Source organism: Labrus bergylta, chromosome 12 (genome assembly GCF_963930695.1).
Source record: "Labrus bergylta chromosome 12, fLabBer1.1, whole genome shotgun sequence".
NCBI classification, from domain to species: Eukaryota; Metazoa; Chordata; class Actinopteri; order Labriformes; family Labridae; genus Labrus; species Labrus bergylta.
In genome coordinates, this window is record NC_089206.1 from 22,015,960 (window position 1) to 22,034,454 (window position 18,495).

The 18,495-nt window shown below is 42.7% G+C and overlaps 1 protein-coding gene across 1 annotated transcript; it reads right to left on the reverse strand.

Annotated features, from left to right (window-relative positions):
- Positions 1-2,736: 2,736 nt before the first annotated feature.
- Positions 2,737-14,786, reverse strand: efhd2 (EF-hand domain family, member D2). Its single transcript, XM_020630345.3, has 5 exons — positions 14,628-14,786; positions 14,222-14,525; positions 8,820-8,967; positions 8,579-8,713; positions 2,737-5,951 (listed from the first exon to the last, which is right to left on the reverse strand). Exons 2-5 carry the CDS (start codon positions 14,506-14,508, stop codon positions 5,820-5,822), a joined length of 702 nt encoding a protein of 233 aa, XP_020486001.1. The 5' UTR covers positions 14,509-14,525; positions 14,628-14,786; the 3' UTR covers positions 2,737-5,819.
- Between the last annotated feature and the right edge of the window lie 3,709 nt (positions 14,787-18,495).

The window sequence follows — 18,495 nt, forward strand, 5'->3', positions numbered from 1 at the left end:
TTCTGTTGTACAACGATGACCCCTCATGAGACCTTACAAGGACAATAACTGTTCATTACTGTTAGTTAAAACTAACAAAAGCTTGAACAACACACACTGGAGGTTACAGATTAAAACCAGTGTGTGTGAATGGATTAGTGTTGTACTATTATCTGATGTACGTCGCTTTTGGATAAAAGCATCTGCTAAGTGAATTGTTGGAAACCTTTTTTTTTTTTGGAACAGCTCAGGGTTTTTTGGGGGGCATTTCATGCCTCGGTCTGAGATAGGGCAGTGGCCAGAGCCAGAAATCGGGGAGAGAGAACGACATGCAGGAAAGGAGCCACTAGCCGGATTTGAACCCGGGCCTTGTTAAATAAATGTCAACAAAAAATGTTTACACTTAGTGCTTCCATGAAAAACTACCCACCTTCAACAAAATAATCTACAGAAGCCATAAAGGACACACTTCTTTATTTTATCTGTGACTGCAGGCACATTTCCGATGCTATCTCAATTCATGTCATTATCTTGGATTAAAACGCTGGAAAAAAAGGAAAACCTTTTTGTTGTTGACAAAAAAATGTTGCAGAAGTCGAGAACGTCCATCTGCTCGACAGCAGAAAAATCGAATAAGAAGAAGAAGTCTGAGCACTTTGAGGTGCAACAGGGCGACGTGCTTCACGGCGGCAGAAGTCGATACACCATCCTTCAGTTGGTAGGCAGTGGATCCTACGGCAAAGTTGCCTGGTCGGTGGATTTGAACACCAAAAAAGAGGTCGCCGTCAAGGTCTTCGAGGCCGAGAAGACCAGAGCCGCGAGGAGAGAGCTGAAGATGCTCGGAGCTCTGAGCGCTCTCGACCCGGCCAAGGCCAACGTGGTGCAGTTCTTTGAAAGCTTCACGCACCGAGGTCTCGCCTGTCTGGCTTTTGAAATGCTGGACAAAAGTGTTCATCAGCTGATGTGTGACAGACGATGGAAGCCCCTCTCTCTCGCGGAGATCCGGCTGATCGCAGAGCAGCTGCTGACGGCCTTGAACGCCCTGAAGAGCATCGGCGTCATCCACGGCGACCTGAAGTCGGACAATGTCATGTTGGTGAACCACGAGAGCGAGCCCTTCAAAGTCAAACTGATCGACTTTGGCTTGTCGCTGAAGACCTCTGAGGCGGAGGACGGTATGGTCATACAGGCCCTCAATCACCGGGCTCCTGAGGTGACCCTGGGCCTCCCCCCTTCAGAGGCAGCTGACACGTGGGCTCTGGGCTGCCTCCTGGCGAAGCTCTACATGTCCAACTACGTCTTTTGGAATCAGTGCGAGTACCAGCTGATGAAGAACGTCGTAGATATAGTCGGTCAGCCGGCCGACCACATCCTCGATGCCAGGAGATTCACTAAGAAGTTCTTCAAGGAGAACCGCTACTGGGACTACCCGAAATGGTGGCTGAAGACTCCGATGGAGTACAAGCTGGAGACGGGCCTGGTGCCTAAAGTCTGCCAGCGGTCCGTCAGTTCCCTGGAGGAGCTCATCACAATCATCCCAGAGGTTCAGGATTCCATCGAGATGGAGGATCGTAGAGCCTTTGTGAGTCTGCTGAAGTGTCTGCTACACACAGACCCCGGGCAGAGGATCAGTCCTGACAGGGCCCTGATGCACCCGTTTGTCTCCATGGTCCACCTTGAGGCAGAATGGGACACGAGCCTTTATGTCGAGGACTCCTATGACAAAATGGCCATCGTCCAGGTGGATGACTCAGAGGACAAACTTGCTCCCGTCGAGACATTTTCTGCCGCAGGATCGTCCTCTTCTGACTCCAGTGATGCCGTTTCAAACAACGCTTTGTGTGATGGAGGCAACGCAGATAAAGCAGCACCAGCTGTCAGCCCACCTGGAGGGAGCAGCGGCAGCAGCAGCGGCGGTGCAGCGGAGGAGGACAACGATGGTTCACCCGCTGAAGGTGTTACCGTGGAGGGGAAGGTCGGCCACCTGAGAAGGATCAAAAAGTTCTACAACCGGGCTGTGACGAGTATGAGGGCCGCTGATACCGCTGAGATACAATTTTTTTTTCCTAATAATGGTAAGTGCGGCCGCGAGGTAGTGTTGTAGTCAAGATCACACCAACCGAGACCAGACATTTAGGGTTCGAGACAGAGTCAAGACCAAGACCATAAATATCACTGAAAAATCATCATCTTTTGCTCAGTGGGCGTGTCCCTCACTTACTGTAGACCGTAACACCAGGAAGGTTGCGGCCGTAACTGGAGGATAAAAATCAAATTACAAATAAATTTAAGTTATTTGTTCTTTTAGAAAAAGGCGTTTTCCTTCTAATCACAGTAATAACTTGAGGAGATAGCCATCAGTGTTTTAAATCACATCAGTCTGAGACAAGACCGAGACGAGACTGAGACCTTCAGAGACTGATCTCGAGTTAAACAGACCTTTTTCATGTTTTGAACCAGGCTGTAAACATTTTTAGTTTCTGCTGTAAAAACACTTTTGAATGGGTGTGTATGTGACTTCCTGTTCTCCTGCAGCCACCCTCTAGTGGACACTCAAGGAACTGCAGCATTTCACACTTTTGCATCAGCTTCATTTTTAAACACCAGAGGTCACTGCTTAGATACAACACAAATGTGATATTTGACTGGTGTGTTTGAAGAGAAGCACATTTATTAATAATATATTCTAAAGGCTTTAAAGCAGCAGGTCACACAGTCTATCATCAATAAAAATTAACCACACAGGACAAAGAAGGGTGAAAAATTACTGCTTTACTTTTATCGTTTGAAATCACTCGACTGGAATTATTTGTACAACTGCATTTTGTAAAATATACATCAATATGATTAATTCAACACAACAACACAACACAGTGTGAAACAAAGGGAGGAGAGAAAAAAGAGAGTCGTCTATCTGTGCGGCTAAATCAGGAAACACGAGGAAGATTAATTTTGCAACACTGAAATAGTTAAAACACCCTGAAACACGAGGTGAGGGAGCAAATGTGAGGAAGACGTTACAGCAGGTTTTAAACAGTCGTGGATCAAAGTGAGTTAAAAAAAAAATAACACTCCTGCCTCACAGAAACATCTGCACGCAACAAACTAGGAAGTCAACACTTCAGTTTTAGTTACTCAAGGAGCAGCTTTATCACTACACACCCAGAATGCATCAGTTCATTCAAACGTTATCTGGGTCTGGATTTTGAAGACAACTCAGACCTGGGATGGATTTGATTTAATGTTCTCTTTGCACTTCACTAAATGTCCCTGAAGTGATTTGTGTGCTCCAGTACTTTCTTTGGATCCTGAGAGAAGGTGTCCTTTGAATTATTTTGAAAATGAGTTTTGAATTTGTCGGCTGTCTGTAAAAAGAAATTGACATTAATACAATTTGGCCACATTGCAGGCGTACAAAAATATCTTAAAGATGATTGTTTTTTTTGGTGGTTAAACTTCTAGAGGTCAAATCTGTTTTCCCTTGATAAGGACAGCGTGCAAACCGTGCAAATCTGGACATATAAAAATAGTTTCCCATGGCGGTAGAAGACACAAAAAGCCCCACAGACAGGATGTGACAACGCAGCAGGAGCAGAGGATCGAGCTGATTGGCATCTTTGAAGAAGTAGTATTAACACTCTTCTTGTTCAGATATAAAATGTGATCACAGTGTTGCACTTTAAAGAGGGAAAAAAAATGTCACATCACCGCAGGAAGTCACACTTCCTGTTCCTTTCACACTGACTCACTCTGTCCACACACTCCCCCCCCCCCCCCCCTGCCTAAAAGGTCACAATTCAGATGTGAAACACTGTGAGCTTTTAAAACGGGGTCGGGGCTGCTTCTGTGGCACAGGTGATGATCTGAGTCAAACCTGCAGCTTCATCACAGGAAGCAAACTGTTTTAAACTGAACAACAACAGGTTGTGTTGTTCTGGATATCAGGTAGAGAAGGTTTGAAAAAACCGATCACTAAATCAATTATCTGATCTGATCAATATCCGTTTGTCCCACTCTGCTTAGAAACTAACGTCTCATCTGAACCAGGAAGTAGCCTCTTGAACAAACGCTAACTCGCCACCAGATTAGTGATTTTTTTTTAACGTCGCAACCTGAAGTAGACGTTTGAAATGTCACAGACTAGATAGGAGAGATAGAACAGCCAACACTAGAAGAACAAGAAAAATATATTTTAAAAGTACCTAAACATGGCTCATGCAAAACACTGTCCACAAGCATCCCACACCAAGAATATCAAAACTGACTGCCCCCCGCCCCCCCAACCCTGTTGTACAAAAATACAGAGCTGTAAGTACAAAATTAAAAGCTCAGCTTTTTGTTCATCGTTTGACATTTAACACGTCTGCTAACGTGTCACTGAGGATGTCATTATTTTGAAAAAGTCGAGCAGACTCAGAAGCAGCTGTCGGCCCACACGGAGGCAGCGGCAGCAGCTGAGGAGGAGGAGGAGCTGCGGTCGGACACTGAACACTGAAACAATCATCACAGTAGAATCAGGGAATGAGTTCAGGACTGGAAAACGAAGCGACTGCCCACTCAACAACTTTTAAAGTCGTGGAGAATTCACGCACACGACTCGATCAGGTGACATACTAAAAGTGAAAATTGTATACTGATCAGGGAGGCTGACTGGAGGAGCTGATCCTTTACTCTTCATGGTTTATCAGATGCCAAAACATTGCACAGCAATTCAGTTTGAATGGATGACGAAGCCTGGTTTGAAAACTCTCACAAGTCACAGTGTCGATCATTTCTGTATTTGATATGTTTGTTTCAGCACTCAAAGGGTTAACGTTGAAGTAGAAGTTGGTTCTTTGGTGTTTGAGACACAGTGGTTAATGACATCCTTTAATAGTGATCCATTTATTCAGCTCACTGTTAGTGACTGTATATAAGAAGTGGACGTAACCTCAAAGTCCAACAAGTGAAACCTGCATTATTTATAATGGCCAGCAGGGGGTGACCCCACTCAATGAAAAACAAAGTCTTGGGGAAAATGACCATTCTTCTCCCTCAGTAAACATTTTACTCACAGGTTTCTGGTCTCAGTCTTCCCTTTCAAGTCTTCCTCAACGCTGCAGGACGTTCATTTTATAAACGAGGGTCCCATTAAAAGTCAAATGGATAAAAAAAAAGCAGCGCTCTCCAAATGAATGTGTCGCTAACAATCAGGATCAAGTTGAAGGAATGTCTGGACACCCTGCCACAGTTCAAAGACGGGATGCAACATTTGTGTGTATATACCTTTAAGACCTGATGCAATGTCAATGCGTATTGTTTTTTTTGTTTTTGTTAAGTGATGATTTTAAAAAATTTGAATGAACTTAAGTGCAAAGGCAATGCTTTTCAGTGAAATTGGAGGGTTTAGGGTTTTAAAATGTCCTCTACCGGCTGCAGACGATGAGAAATAAGATTAAAGGGGGTGTGTTTTTTAGGTTCTAACGGGTTACGTTTTCAAACAGCAGTCTAAAGACCAATGAGCGATGTACGGTAACTACCTCGACTTCTTACATACAGTCTGTGCTTATCTCGAACGCCTGCATTAATCGACTTGTATTGAACTTGTCTAGATTGAGCTGAATGTAATATAATCAAAGATCCCTTTAATCTGAACAAACACAGACAGCGCTGATTTGTCATCATGTACTCCCTCTTTTGTATCCTCGACTAATGACTAACCTGTGTTTGACTCAGGACAACAGCAGCCTGACACACATGAAGCAATCACACACACACACACACACACACACACACTGACAGCGTTAGTGCAGCACAGAGAGAGACCGGTCCTGAGAGGAGAGGGGAGGAGAAGTGGAGGGTCACTTGAAGGCTTGCTGCAGGTTTTTAAAAGCAGTGCGTCTCTGTTTCTGCTCCTCCGCCTGCTTCTTCTTGGCCTCCTGCTCCTCACGGATCTCCGCCTCAAACCGGTTGGACTGATTGATGGCCTGGACCTGTCGGACGGGAAAGCACAAACACAGATCGGTCAGGTGATGGAGATCACAGCAGTGGAGGTCGGAGGCTAAGAGTAGAGAATAGACCGGGAGTTTCAAAGATCTGTGTCCTTTCAGGGCTAACAGGAAGCTGCATCTGGGTACAAAAACAATGAATTGACTCTGAATCGGACCTGCTCCAACCCGGCCAATAACGCTTAAAGGTCACATATTATCCAAAATCCATGGATGTTCCTCTAACTCTAATATGTGTCTCTAGTCTGTCTACAAACCCCCCAATGATGAGAAAAGTCCATCTTCTCTGTCTTTTTCCTGCTCCACTTTTCAGAAAATGTGTGCTCAAACAGGCCGTTTGGAGATTTTCCCTTCATGACATCACAAAGGGCAGTAGCCCCTCCCCCAGGTGGGTGACACTCCCACAGCTAGGTGTTTGTTCTGCCCTCTGAGTCTGCCTTCTCACCGTAAACAATAGGACATGGAGCGAGAAAGCACCAAGACACCCAATCCCCTTCCAGAGAGGGGGCGTGGTCAGACACAGCTCATTTACATATTTAAAGGTACAGACACAGAAACAGCCTGTTCTGAGCAGGGCTGAAATAGAAGGGTTTGTAGACATGATCAAATACAGGATCAGAGTGGATTTAGAACATGTTATTCTTTTGAGTACAGTCCACACTGCAGTGGCCTCTACAGAATAAATACTTTGCATACAAAATGGACAATCTACTTCAACATAACATGCTGTCTTTTTAACTTTGATGCTTACGCTCATCGATGTGTCGCAGCTCTCACGGTGCTTCGGCATGCTGCCTCACTGCTAAGTGTTTGTATGGCATTCATTTAACACACCCTAAACATGAGTGGAATGACTGATGGTGCTCATTAGAGTGACAGCTGGAGCTTGTAAATCAACTCCTGAAGTGGTGATGAGCACTGACGTTTTATGAAGCAGCTCCATACAAAGTGTGATTCCACACACGCATGTCAGTCATTAAATAAGACATGACATTAGCACACCTGGCTTTAACGTTAAGGTTTGGTTTGCTGTTGAAAAATGTCATACATTTATTTATTAGAATTATTGTGTACTATGGATGTAAAGATGAATCCTAAAATCGTGATAAATCGATAAGTAGAGCAGAGGCGGTCGGCAGCTGCAGAGCAAGATTTAGAAATTGAGGACGCACCACCGTCTTTTAAAGGCTTTATATGTGATTTTTCACACTTAAATGTAACAGAAATCAAGTATATCCTCTGAAAATAACTCTGTGAGTCATGACTGTCTACAATGGGTGTAACACCCGAGTCCCACTGTCTGTGATGCTTTCAGAGTCCTATCTTCACTTTGTTTACATCGCCAGGACGGCCGGCTGACTCCTCCCCTCGAGTATAAAAGTTGTTTAATTGAGGGACTAGAGAAAAGAAGAATAACATACTGTACTCACTGCTTAACTGTGTTTCTAGATCACGCTCATTTCAGGTAAATTTACATACAGTGTGAAGATACGAGCATAATAAAGATCGCTAGCATTAGCATGCTAACACAACAATGCAGCGTGAGTTGTTTTGGTTTCATGCTGGTGCTCAAGGGCGACACCTGCTGGATCAAAAAAATCACATATAAAGCCTTTAAATCGGAGGAAGCATTTTGGCTTCCCCAAGACAGAAAATTGAAGAGGTGAGAAGATAACAGACGAGACAAAAACTGTGTGCAAATATTACAATAAGACAGAGAAGTACACAAATATCACAACCAACATGATGCAGCATTTAATCCACACCACAACAAGAAGCTCCAGTCACCTCCCCTTGTCGAGTAAAAGGCCAAACCACACTGACAAGCGGGTTAGCAGCCCCTAAAGGTTTCAAGTGAGGTTTCACTCCTCATTTGTCTACAGTCTCATTTTGTAAAATAAATCGTGAGAGAATCGTATCGTGAACCCAGTATCAAAATAAAGCATTTTGGTCCTTTTTCAGTCTCTGAAATAAGCGACCCAGAGCTCATGTTTAAGGCTGAAAGTAAACCTTCTCCTGTGTGTAACTTCATTGATTGTGCGTCGTGCTTGGAGCATCTAAACGTGGTTAACCTACACTCAGTCCTGTGCCTTAATGCATCCTGTGTGGACACTAATGGAGGACTGAAGCTTCAGCTGCATATATGCTGCTTTCACTTTGAAACCCACTGGGACATTCACTGGGATTTCAGACTTGAGGAAATCTCCTGAAAAACTCGAGGAGGAGCGTCATGTGTGAACGCAAACAACCAAATTTTTTCTCTCAGACTTCACCCGGAGTTTCTCCTCCAGCCTCCTCGTATTTATTCTGCAGAGAGTCAGAGTGAGCTGATGTGAGAACGCAGCAGGATATAATTAGGAGAATTCACCTGGAGCGAGCAGTCCTCCTGAAATTATCTAGATATTTTCATAATCTAATTAAGGTTGGCAACGTTTACATCAAATACTTTGCTTAGAAAATGAATGTCAGCCTCTATAAACTGTGGCAGAGATTAGTCACACAGAACCTGATGCTTCACTCCGACCTCATATGATGAAACACTTCCTCTTTCTTTGAATGTTGTGACTGTTTTGACACAGTCTGTGTTGTTAGAAGCTCGCAGTGCGTCTTACTTTGGCTTCAAAGAAGGTCTTGGCTCCCTTCACGCCTTCTTCAGAGACGTCGATTTCCGAGAGGCGAGCGAGGACACAGAGGCCGCTGTCCTCCGCCAGCTCTCCTGCTGCTGCTTTCCTGAAGATCAGCAGGAACTGAAGAGGACAGGAAGAACACAAGCGGCGTTTAAACCATACTGAAGGGATACACACACATCCTGCGACGGGTTCTTCGTCCTCTTTTTTTTTTTTGATCTTTTACCTCTCTGAAGTTGAGCTTGTTGTCCAGGTCCTCGTCCACCTCCTTGATCATGTTCTTTAAGGCCATGTGTGTCTGCGGCGCTCCGAGCTTCTCCATCATCAGCTTCAGCTCCATCAGGTCGATGTAGTTATCTTTCCCTGCATCGTACCTAAACACAAATGAAGATAAAAAAAACATTAACTGGTTCGTTAAGGCCACTTCAGATAGTTTAGATTTATTTTTAAAGCGTCTGTTTAATACATCTTGTTCCTGCCAGCTGCCAAGAACCATGACAGTGAAAATAATTTTGTGTGTGACGGTCCTAGCATTAAAAGAAGTTATTCTGGATAATACACAGAGCTCATTGATTACAGTTTTTAAAAACCACTCCCTTCTGAACAAATAAAACTCGGTTCCCAGAAGAGAATTTGAGTTCTGCTTTTGTTTTGTTTCCTCTGTAATTTCTCTGCTGTGACGACGAGTTTCTGGAACTCACTTTTTGAAAGAAGGCCGATCAGACAGCTCAAGAACGAGTATCAGTGATCAGGTGAACTGATATGTTGATACAACCTGAGGAGACCTGATTGTAGAAAAACAGAGCAAACTCAGTGATCTAATCTGAAAGACAAAGTATAAGGTCTCCTCTTGGCAGCCCCGGTGGAGACCTTCATCTTTAGATAAACAGTTACAGTGTAACAGTTCCCTTTGTGTTAACTCAAAGTTGACCTATGATGCTGATCTATGTTTTAAAACTCACATGTAGTGTTACAATGCTGGGTGCCCAAACTAAACATGGACAACGTTTCAGATCATGAGGTAAATGTGCGTTGGGAGTAATCCCAGGATGAGTCTGCAGAGGGCGCTAAACGAGTTGTTCTGGAAATTACAAGATAGTTTCCCGATATGAACAATCCTCTTACATAGGCTCTCTTCTCCCAGCACTGGAGAGCTGCCCTCCCCTGGCAGCCCTGCAGTGGTCTGTCTCCTAGAAGGCTTCCAGAGAGCTGGCCAATCAGAAGAGAGTGGGCAAGTCTGGAGGGGGGGCCTTAAAGAGACAGTAGCTGAAACAAAGCGTTTCAGGCAGAGGCTGAAATTAGGGTTTTAATGATGCCAGAATCAGATAAATAAGGAGGTGACAACCTGAAAGGTGAACTTGAGGAAAATATGGGATATTTAAGTTTCAGCTTTCTCTAAAGCTAGGTAAGTTTAGCACAGAGAGAATTGGCTGTCAGCTCTGTGTGTTCCCAGCAGAGGAAGTCAGAGTCGATCAGATTGCATTTCCTCTCTGGCAGACACTTTTGGCCTGGGTCAGATAATTTCTTCCTGAATACTCCCCTTTGTGTTCAAAAAGTCTGCCAATGATCTAATTATTGACCCACTGATTCACATACCTTATCGTCTCTACATCCGGCCGCGGATCAGATAAACGTTTACCTGATTATATTTTACAGCGAGCAATCTTTAATATCTTTTCTGCAACTTTTTCCATGCACCTCTCCCTCTTCTTGGCACAGCGCCAAAACTTCTATTTTGGGAAGTTTGTTTTCGAAAGGAACCCCAGAGGGAGAAAAAAAAGCAAAGAGAGGCAGATTTTCCCAGAGTTTTCCCATGAAGGAAGCTGCTCGATATCTTATTTCTCCGATTCAAAGCAGCCGCCACTGCAATTTTTAAACTTGTATCTGATGAAGCTCCACTCCCTCCTACTTCCTGTGCTAACTGGTCAGGTATTCAAATCTGCAAAACACCAAAAAAAATGTGTTCTCCTACACGTATTATATCCCTTCTCCTCTCCAGCTCTGTGTTCTCATAGTATGTTTAAAAAGAGAAAGCATACTTTGGATGTAACTCAGAAGATACATTCTCAAACGGTCCCTGCCTGAGTTTGTCTGAAGCCTTTTGGAGAGGCTGTAAAAAGAGGATTTTGCGAGTAAGTGGTGGATTTTAGAGGCGTGGACAGGCCTGAACTCGACTAGGAAGCTGAAGAATCTGGGCAGAGACAGCCACAAGTGGTGTACATGTGATAACAAAACCTCAGAGTCAATCTGAGCAATTGTTTCTTTCACTGCAGGCCGCTAAAAAAAAAAACCCGCCAAGGCCATATGACGAGCAGAATAAACAGATGAGTCTTTGTTCCAGAATGACGTGTTACAAGATAGAGACGCAAAAAAATACTTACATTTACATTTTCACATCGACGGCCATGCGTTAACGCTTTGTCTGCGATTCAAAAACTTTCTGAGTGCATTGTAAGGAAGAGGAGGTGGTCAACAAGAGGTACAATAAACACTCATGTCACCAGTGCCCACCGCCCACACCGACAGCTCGCTGTAACAAGGCGTCATATTGAACATTTGCCCACCCTGAATTCCTGCCGTTCAGCTGTGATTCAGTCGAGGAGCCTGACTCACCCTGAAAGGAGACTTAACAACCAGTCAGCACAATGGACGTCCTACTAAAGCCAACGCTGTGAGGGGATATAAATGAAACAGTGACAGCTTCAGCAGTGACCATTATCACACCACACAGGTACCGACATCGACCACTGATTCAACTAGAAGTGCAGAGAAACATCCATCCATAATAATATCAGCTCGCCAGTACATCAAAACTTCTTAAATCACCGGCTCTTGAACTGAGTAATTGTTATACACTATGTGGTGAAAGCAAAAACCAACTAATTGTTTATCCAAAATAAATGCACAGAATATCATGTTTTGTTGTTATAAGTTTCCGCCCTCAGTGACTCAATGCGATACGCGGCTTGTCACAACCGATTATTTCTCAAATAATCGTCAAGTGCTTGGTGTGAATATTTTACTGCTTCCGATCTGAGTCTGAGTCTCCCCGATCTTGCAGTGTAAACATCTAACTTTCTGATCGGGCTGCCTCCAACTGAATACCTGCGATAGCCAATGAGAGCGAGCAGACCAGGATTGTCACCAACTGGATGTTGCGTCACTTTAACAGCTCACAAACACGGCAGTGAACATGAACACATTTGAGACACCGAGCCGAGTGGAATATTGAAGAAGAAGAAGAAGAAGAGCAGCTTGTTGTTACGGCAACAACACGAGTGCCTTTATAATGTCTCACACAGATGACGACATTGATCGTCCTCCATATTTGTTTTTATTCTGAAGTCTCATTTGATCACATGAGCTCCTTTGGGATCTTGTCTCTATACTACAGGTATTACAAACATCAGGTGTGTGGTCTCGCAGTCTAGCTCTACTGTGTGCGTTCGGAGGGTTATAATATTAATAATCGGTGGAAACGGTCCTCATGTCTTCGGTGTCACACGTTTTTAAAATCGGTTAAGATCTGAACATCGTCTGGTGTGTAACCGGCCTCAGAAGCATTTCAGGAAATCAGAAGTTCTCAGAAAAGTTTTCTGCCACCCTCACTCATAGAGAGAAGTTCAACACTTCACGCGTCACTTTGACCTAAGCTGATGTTATCATTAAAAAGTTGACAGTTTCACTTCTGGTATGAATAAGACAATTTCTTGACTGTAATAACGGGAGTACGAACGTTAAAGGTCATTTCTCAGGGACAGGACATCACAGACAACGTTGAGTGGTTATTACTGTGAAAGCGTTGACGTGTTGTTTTAAAGGGTTAAATGTAGAGCAGCAGATCTGGACTTCAAGTTTAGCTCACAGAAGATTCTGGTTAAAAAGGATCCAACCTAAAACAACAACAGAACAGTCGGTTTCTGAGGCACTCCCTCCATAATCTGTGGTCATGAATAACTCGATTTCTGCACTTTCAGATGTAAAATCTGATATTCAGGTTGTTTCTATAGTTTCACATTACCTGTTTAAGTCCTCTGGGGGGGTTTCTCCCAATTTGCAGGTTTCCACCACACCCTCACCTGGGCCTTTCATTTGTCTTTAGATTCTGATGTCAAATACATGATAAGAAAAAGCTTCATCAATCTGGGTTTTTTACAAATCTGGATGTTTTTTTTTTAATTGTTTTTCACAAACTAAAAAGATATTTTTACAGTTGTTGTGTTTTTGAAATCGGTCTCGAGACCACCTTACTACTTACGGTCTCGGTCTCGTCTCAGAATTAAAAGCATTTTTACTCGGTCTTGTCTTGGTCTCTGACTGGGCGGACTCCGGATTTTAAATCAAGACCACCACTGATTGGCTGTTCTTCCACGTCATTACTGTGATTAGAAGGAAAACGCCTTTTTTCTAAAACAACAAATAACTTGAATTCACTTGTACTTTCATTCTTATCCCCCGGATACGGGCACAATTTTCCCGGTGTTACAATCTAAGTGAGTGACACGCCCAAGTTAATGATTTTGCAGTGATATTTATGGTCTTGGTCTCGTCTCGGTCTTGCCCTGTCTTGGTTTTGTTCTTTACTCGATCATAACACTGCTATGTACTTCTCTATAAACATGTGGATTGTGTCTGTTCTAATGTTATTTTCTGTTTATTCTACTCTGAAACCAGCTGAATTTCAGTCTAGGACAAATTTCTCCTTTTGGGGACGATAACGTGTATCATATGTATCATAAATAACACACAAGGCCCATGACTTTAAACTAGAAATACTGCAACATCCTTATCACAAAGAAAGACTGTTTTCCTGACCTGCATAATGCCCCCGCCCTGCAGTCCCTCAAGCTACAGAAACTCATGAGAACAACAGATTTGACATGAACAGCAGCGTTAAACACTGAAGGTATTTACTTAAATATAACTCTTATATACATATCATTATAAAAAATGACCATCTACTAAGACTTTATCTCACCACTTGGAGCCTAGGGCTGGGAAATATATTGAGATTTTAAGATATATGGATATATTTTCAAACAAGATATAGTGTAAGACAGTATCGTTAATATGGATATAGTTTATGTTGCATTAAAATAACGTTATAGAGGTGCCAGTTCACCTTTTTCTCATCTCACTGATGATGACTGACTGTCTGTCCCTCTTAACCCTGCTCCTCCTCTCTCTCTCTTTTATTGTGTTTAAGGAACATTTTTATTTTATAATATTACTTTTTAAATTCACAAACAGGTAGTTTATTTTTCCATGTGTTTTAATAAAATACATATCGATATATATCGAGTATCACCATTCAGTTAATCAATATCAAGATATGAGTTTTGGTCCATATCGCCCAGCCCTATTGTAGCCTACCATTAGTTCTCTTAGTAAAGTTCTTAAAGCTTTTATTTTGATAGTCCAACAATAACACCATTGCTTCCTCACCTGTGTTTACATTTTATGTCATTTTAAGGTGATTTTTTTTTTGCACCTTTCCCCCCCACTTGTGACGTATAAGTGCAACCTGCCAACACCACTTCCTTATATGAGCAATGTGATGGTTACTTCCCTGTTAAGACTGACATTAGATGAAAAAGGGATTAGGCACAGGAGCAGAAACACACTCACATTTTGAACATCTTCTCCATGTCTTTGATCTGATGTCGGGAGAACTCTTTGAACTCGGTGTAAGGGTTGAACACCTTCATGCTGGGCTGCATGTGCTCCCCCTGCCCCTCGTTCAGCTCCTCTCGCCGCTGCAGCTTCTTGCCCAGCTCCGAGTCCGCGTTGGCCGTGGTCGACTTCTCCTCAGACCCGTTCTCCTGCCCGGAGCCGTCCACGGCCACCGGTTCCTCCTCTCCTTCTTCGATCTGGAGCCGACGGCTGAGCTTGGACGTGAGCTCGTCTGTGGCCATTTTTCAAAACTGGGTGTCTGATAATGAAAAGGGAGGGCGTTATTCAGATAACTAAGGTTTTACAGTAGAGGAGGCGTCAGCGTCCAGACTTAAAGACAGCCTTCTGTTCCCTCTCTTACCCTCCTACCCCCAAAAACACTGTAATATCCTGCGTGGGGGGAGTCTGTGTCAAAAAGCCGGAGCGAATCAGCCACGGATCTAAAAGCCTCTCTGACGCTTTGTTTTGATTTCCGGGGATCAAGCTCCAAGTTCAGACAAATGCCTCTACTCCAGGATGTAGTACATTGGCTCATTAGCTGCGTATCATTGTGTGGCGCTGTCACGCTGTGGCCACGCCTTTTAAAGAGACACACACACACACACACACACACACACACACACACACACACACACACACACACACACACACACACACGCACGCACACACACGCGCACACACACACACGCACACAAAAACACAGCATGCAAATGAACCGCTACAGGTGTAGTGGTGAAGTCTGTTACCTTGCAAAAAAGTGATTAGCATGTGTCTGCAGCATAGACTGCTTTTTTTTGTATGTTTCTGCTTCATTTTTAATCTCAATATATAATTATAATGCAAGTAGGCTATGTTGGTTGTTTTTTTTTACATCAGTCCATTCTGAAAATGTCTTTTATTGTTGCTGATCCCTCACTGCAGAGGCTCATGTTAGTTTCAGATAAATTCAATGTAGCTTATATTTTAGCAAAGAAAATGCACTGTGGATTTCATCATCAATAACATAAAAAGGAGGATGTTTTCTATCAAAGACCTTTTCAGCCTGCACTTATTGTTTGAATATTTAAATACATTTGAACGGATCCCTAAATGCAGACCATGTCCCTGACCAACTTGGTGCCCTAGGCAGCTGGACTTTCAATCCCTGAACTGAAAAAAACAACAGCATATTCTTTCAGCATATCCAAAAACATTTTCCCGAGCCTTAGACCCCCACCTACACAATGAACAAATATCTATTCAGTGAGGACGTCTTGTACAAAATGCAGGCATGCCCTTAGATATAAATAATCAGAAGGCATGGGCATAAAACGATTAATATTTAAGCATTTGCCTATACAGCCTATGCCACGGGCCGGCCCTAATGCTGTGCTTTTAATGCTGGTATTTTCTAAGGAGCCCCTGAAGTCCCCAAAAAGTAAAAAATCTTGTTATTTTTTGGGGGACTTCAGGGGCTTCTTACTGTACAAGTCACAAGCAACTTTAGGAGTCAAACAATTGCCCTTTTTTAAAATAGTTTTACATGAAAAATAGATACAAAGTTGCATGAATAGTTTGTTTTCTTGCAGGCGGAGGATCCTGCTTATTCTTAAAACTTCACATTTACATTCCAAGTAAAGTAAATAATTATCTAGGCCACGTGCTTTCATCTCTACTTTTCTGTATGACAAGAGCACCATCATGTGGTACAAAGTGGGATTACATTCTGCTCAAATTCCTGTATTTCCTGACAGCTGTCGGAGTGACAACAGCTGTTATGGCAGAGTTTTGTAAATGTGATCTGTGGATTTCAAACTGAGCTGAACCTGAGAAGGAAACATGGATTTACTGGATTTTAAATCAAGACCAGTGAAGACCCTTACTGATAGGTTATTTTCCACGTCATTGATGTGATAAGAAGGAAAACGCCTCTTTCTAAAATAACAAACAACTTCAATTCATTTGCAGTTTCATTCCTTCCCCCCGCATAAGGCCAAGTTGATGATTTTTCATTGATATTTATGGTCTTGGTGTGGTTTTGGCCTTGCCCTGTCTCGGTCTTGGAGCACTCCGGTCTCGGGTATGTCTCGGTCTCAGTTAGCATGGTCTTGCCTACAACACTACAGGCAATAAGAAAACTCAAAAGGTCCAATCACGAATCACTTTTCTTCATTTAATGCAGATCATTAAACGAATAAAACATGCATCGCGTTGATCTGGTAAAAAAAAAACCTCTGTCCCTTCCTGATGCATCACCTCACACATCAGTGACACACCTGAAACCTTTAAAGTTCCCATCAGTCTTAGTGCTTGGTAAGGTGTATAAAATCCAATGCAAATTATCGAATAATACTTGATTAAATATCTCCTACACTTAATTGTATAAAAATAAAAATAAAAATAAAAATTCAGTTCATTTTGCCTACTTCTACTCTCATTTTAACGTTGGGTATTTGGTGTTATACAGTCATTACCTCTTCAAGTTTTTCTTTTGTTCTCCATCCCAACTTTCTTTTAACAAAATATCTATTATTACCTGATATTACATATACCAGATATCAATAGATACCCAAGGATACATTTGCCATTGCTGTATTTCTTAAAGGAAATTTCACTGAGAAATTATATACCTCTCTTGTCTTGTTGTTCTTTTAAATCGTTATTTTCTAAATGTGAATGGATGGGTTGAGGCCGAACATCTTTTATCAAAGGGTTTGACTTCAAGGCTGCTGTCATTTAGTATCGACCCCTGCGACCCCTTGCTGTCAAATCGGTAACCTTTTCCAGGGAAAAAGTAAACTATGGAACAACCGTTCTGCACGCTGCAAATAGTGTCTTCTGGCCTTCATGTGACGCCAAACTCACTGCAGAGAAATATTCAATCTTCTTCCTGGCTGTCTTGTTTGCTTCTGCAGCTCATAGAGGCATCAGTGTTAATTTCAGTCTGTTTAATAAGCAGATAAAATCTCCTGCAGGAGCTTTAAGATTCACAACAACAACCTGCATTAGTTATTCAGTGCATACAGAGACCATAGAGGAAGTGTGAAACAGTGACATCTTGTGGTCAAAGCTCAAGCTCAAAGCTTGTGATTTGTAACAATTTGACTCCCACATCACAAGGGGGCGCTGCAGGCAAAGAAACAAGATGGACACGTTCACAAATAAGTTTTATGGTACCATGTGTAGTGGATTTCATTGAATGAATCTCTGCCCTGAATTCACTGCATGAATTCATGTATGATAACTATATATCATTCTATTTGTGTCTTTAATACATGAATCTCTGATCTAGTCAAAGACTTGTTTCTCTTTTTATCAGTTGGATGTCAGAAGTTACTATGACCTGTTACATTTATCAGACGTTGCCACACACACAAACTATAATGGTAAGTCATCATATTTGGGTTTTTTAAATTTTACTCTGATTGTTTGGCCGGTTTGCACAAATAGAAAAGGAACATTTCGAGGTTTTGTGGCATTAATGTGACTGAAGTGAAACTGAACCGAGGTGCCACCAGCTGCTGAATCAATGTGTCACATGCATACAGTGATATATTTACACCACTACCTCAATGTGCCACTGTCACACATCTACTACCGCATCAAACTGGTTGGATGACTGCTCTGTTTTGCCCAAAACTTCTCCATGATCTCTTTGGAAACAGCGTCTGTGTTGGCATCTTAGAGACATGTGGGTGTGTGCTTCATGCAAATCATGCATGACTGTCTGGCCGGGGAAGTCTCCCGAAGCGTGTTTATAGGGGCCAGAATCTGTGTGAGCATGAAGGGGAAGATAAAACTGTAAAAGAGAAGAAAAGAACGCCATGTAGGAGGATTGTCTTACTTTTCCCAGAGTTTTCCTGCTGGTCATCAAAAAAGTCTTAGTAACTCCCAAACAGTTCAATCATTGTTTTGACAACAGAGTCTCCCCCCCCACACACACACTCTCACATTCCTGCAGTAGCCGCTCGACTTGGACTGCCACAGATTTCTCAGTTTGACGTGTTTTATTATCAACACACCGCCCAGGAAGAAAGTTATTTTTTGAAACAACGAGAAGCTCCTCCGCATCACAGTTTCTTTTCTGGCTGCACACGCACGTCACCAGCAGGGAAGTCAGTTTGGCAAAAAATGTGACTGTACTAAGAAAGAAATCCATTATTCACCCAGCAGACCCGTCGTCACATCTTCAGTACTTCCCATTCATTCTTAATCGTCATGGCAACGCGTTAAAGCAGAAACAGACATCA

Coding starts and splice junctions, on each gene's coding strand:
- efhd2 (XM_020630345.3), bottom strand. CDS start 14,508: ATGGCCACAGACGAGCTCACGTCCAAGCTCAGCCGTCGGCTCCAGATC. Junction 8,968..14,221: donor ATGGAGAAGATGTTCAAAAT/GTGAGTGTGTTT, acceptor ATTTGTGTTTAG/GTACGATGCAGGGAAAGATA. Junction 8,714..8,819: donor ACAAGCTCAACTTCAGAGAG/GTAAAAGATCAA, acceptor TGTCCTCTTCAG/TTCCTGCTGATCTTCAGGAA.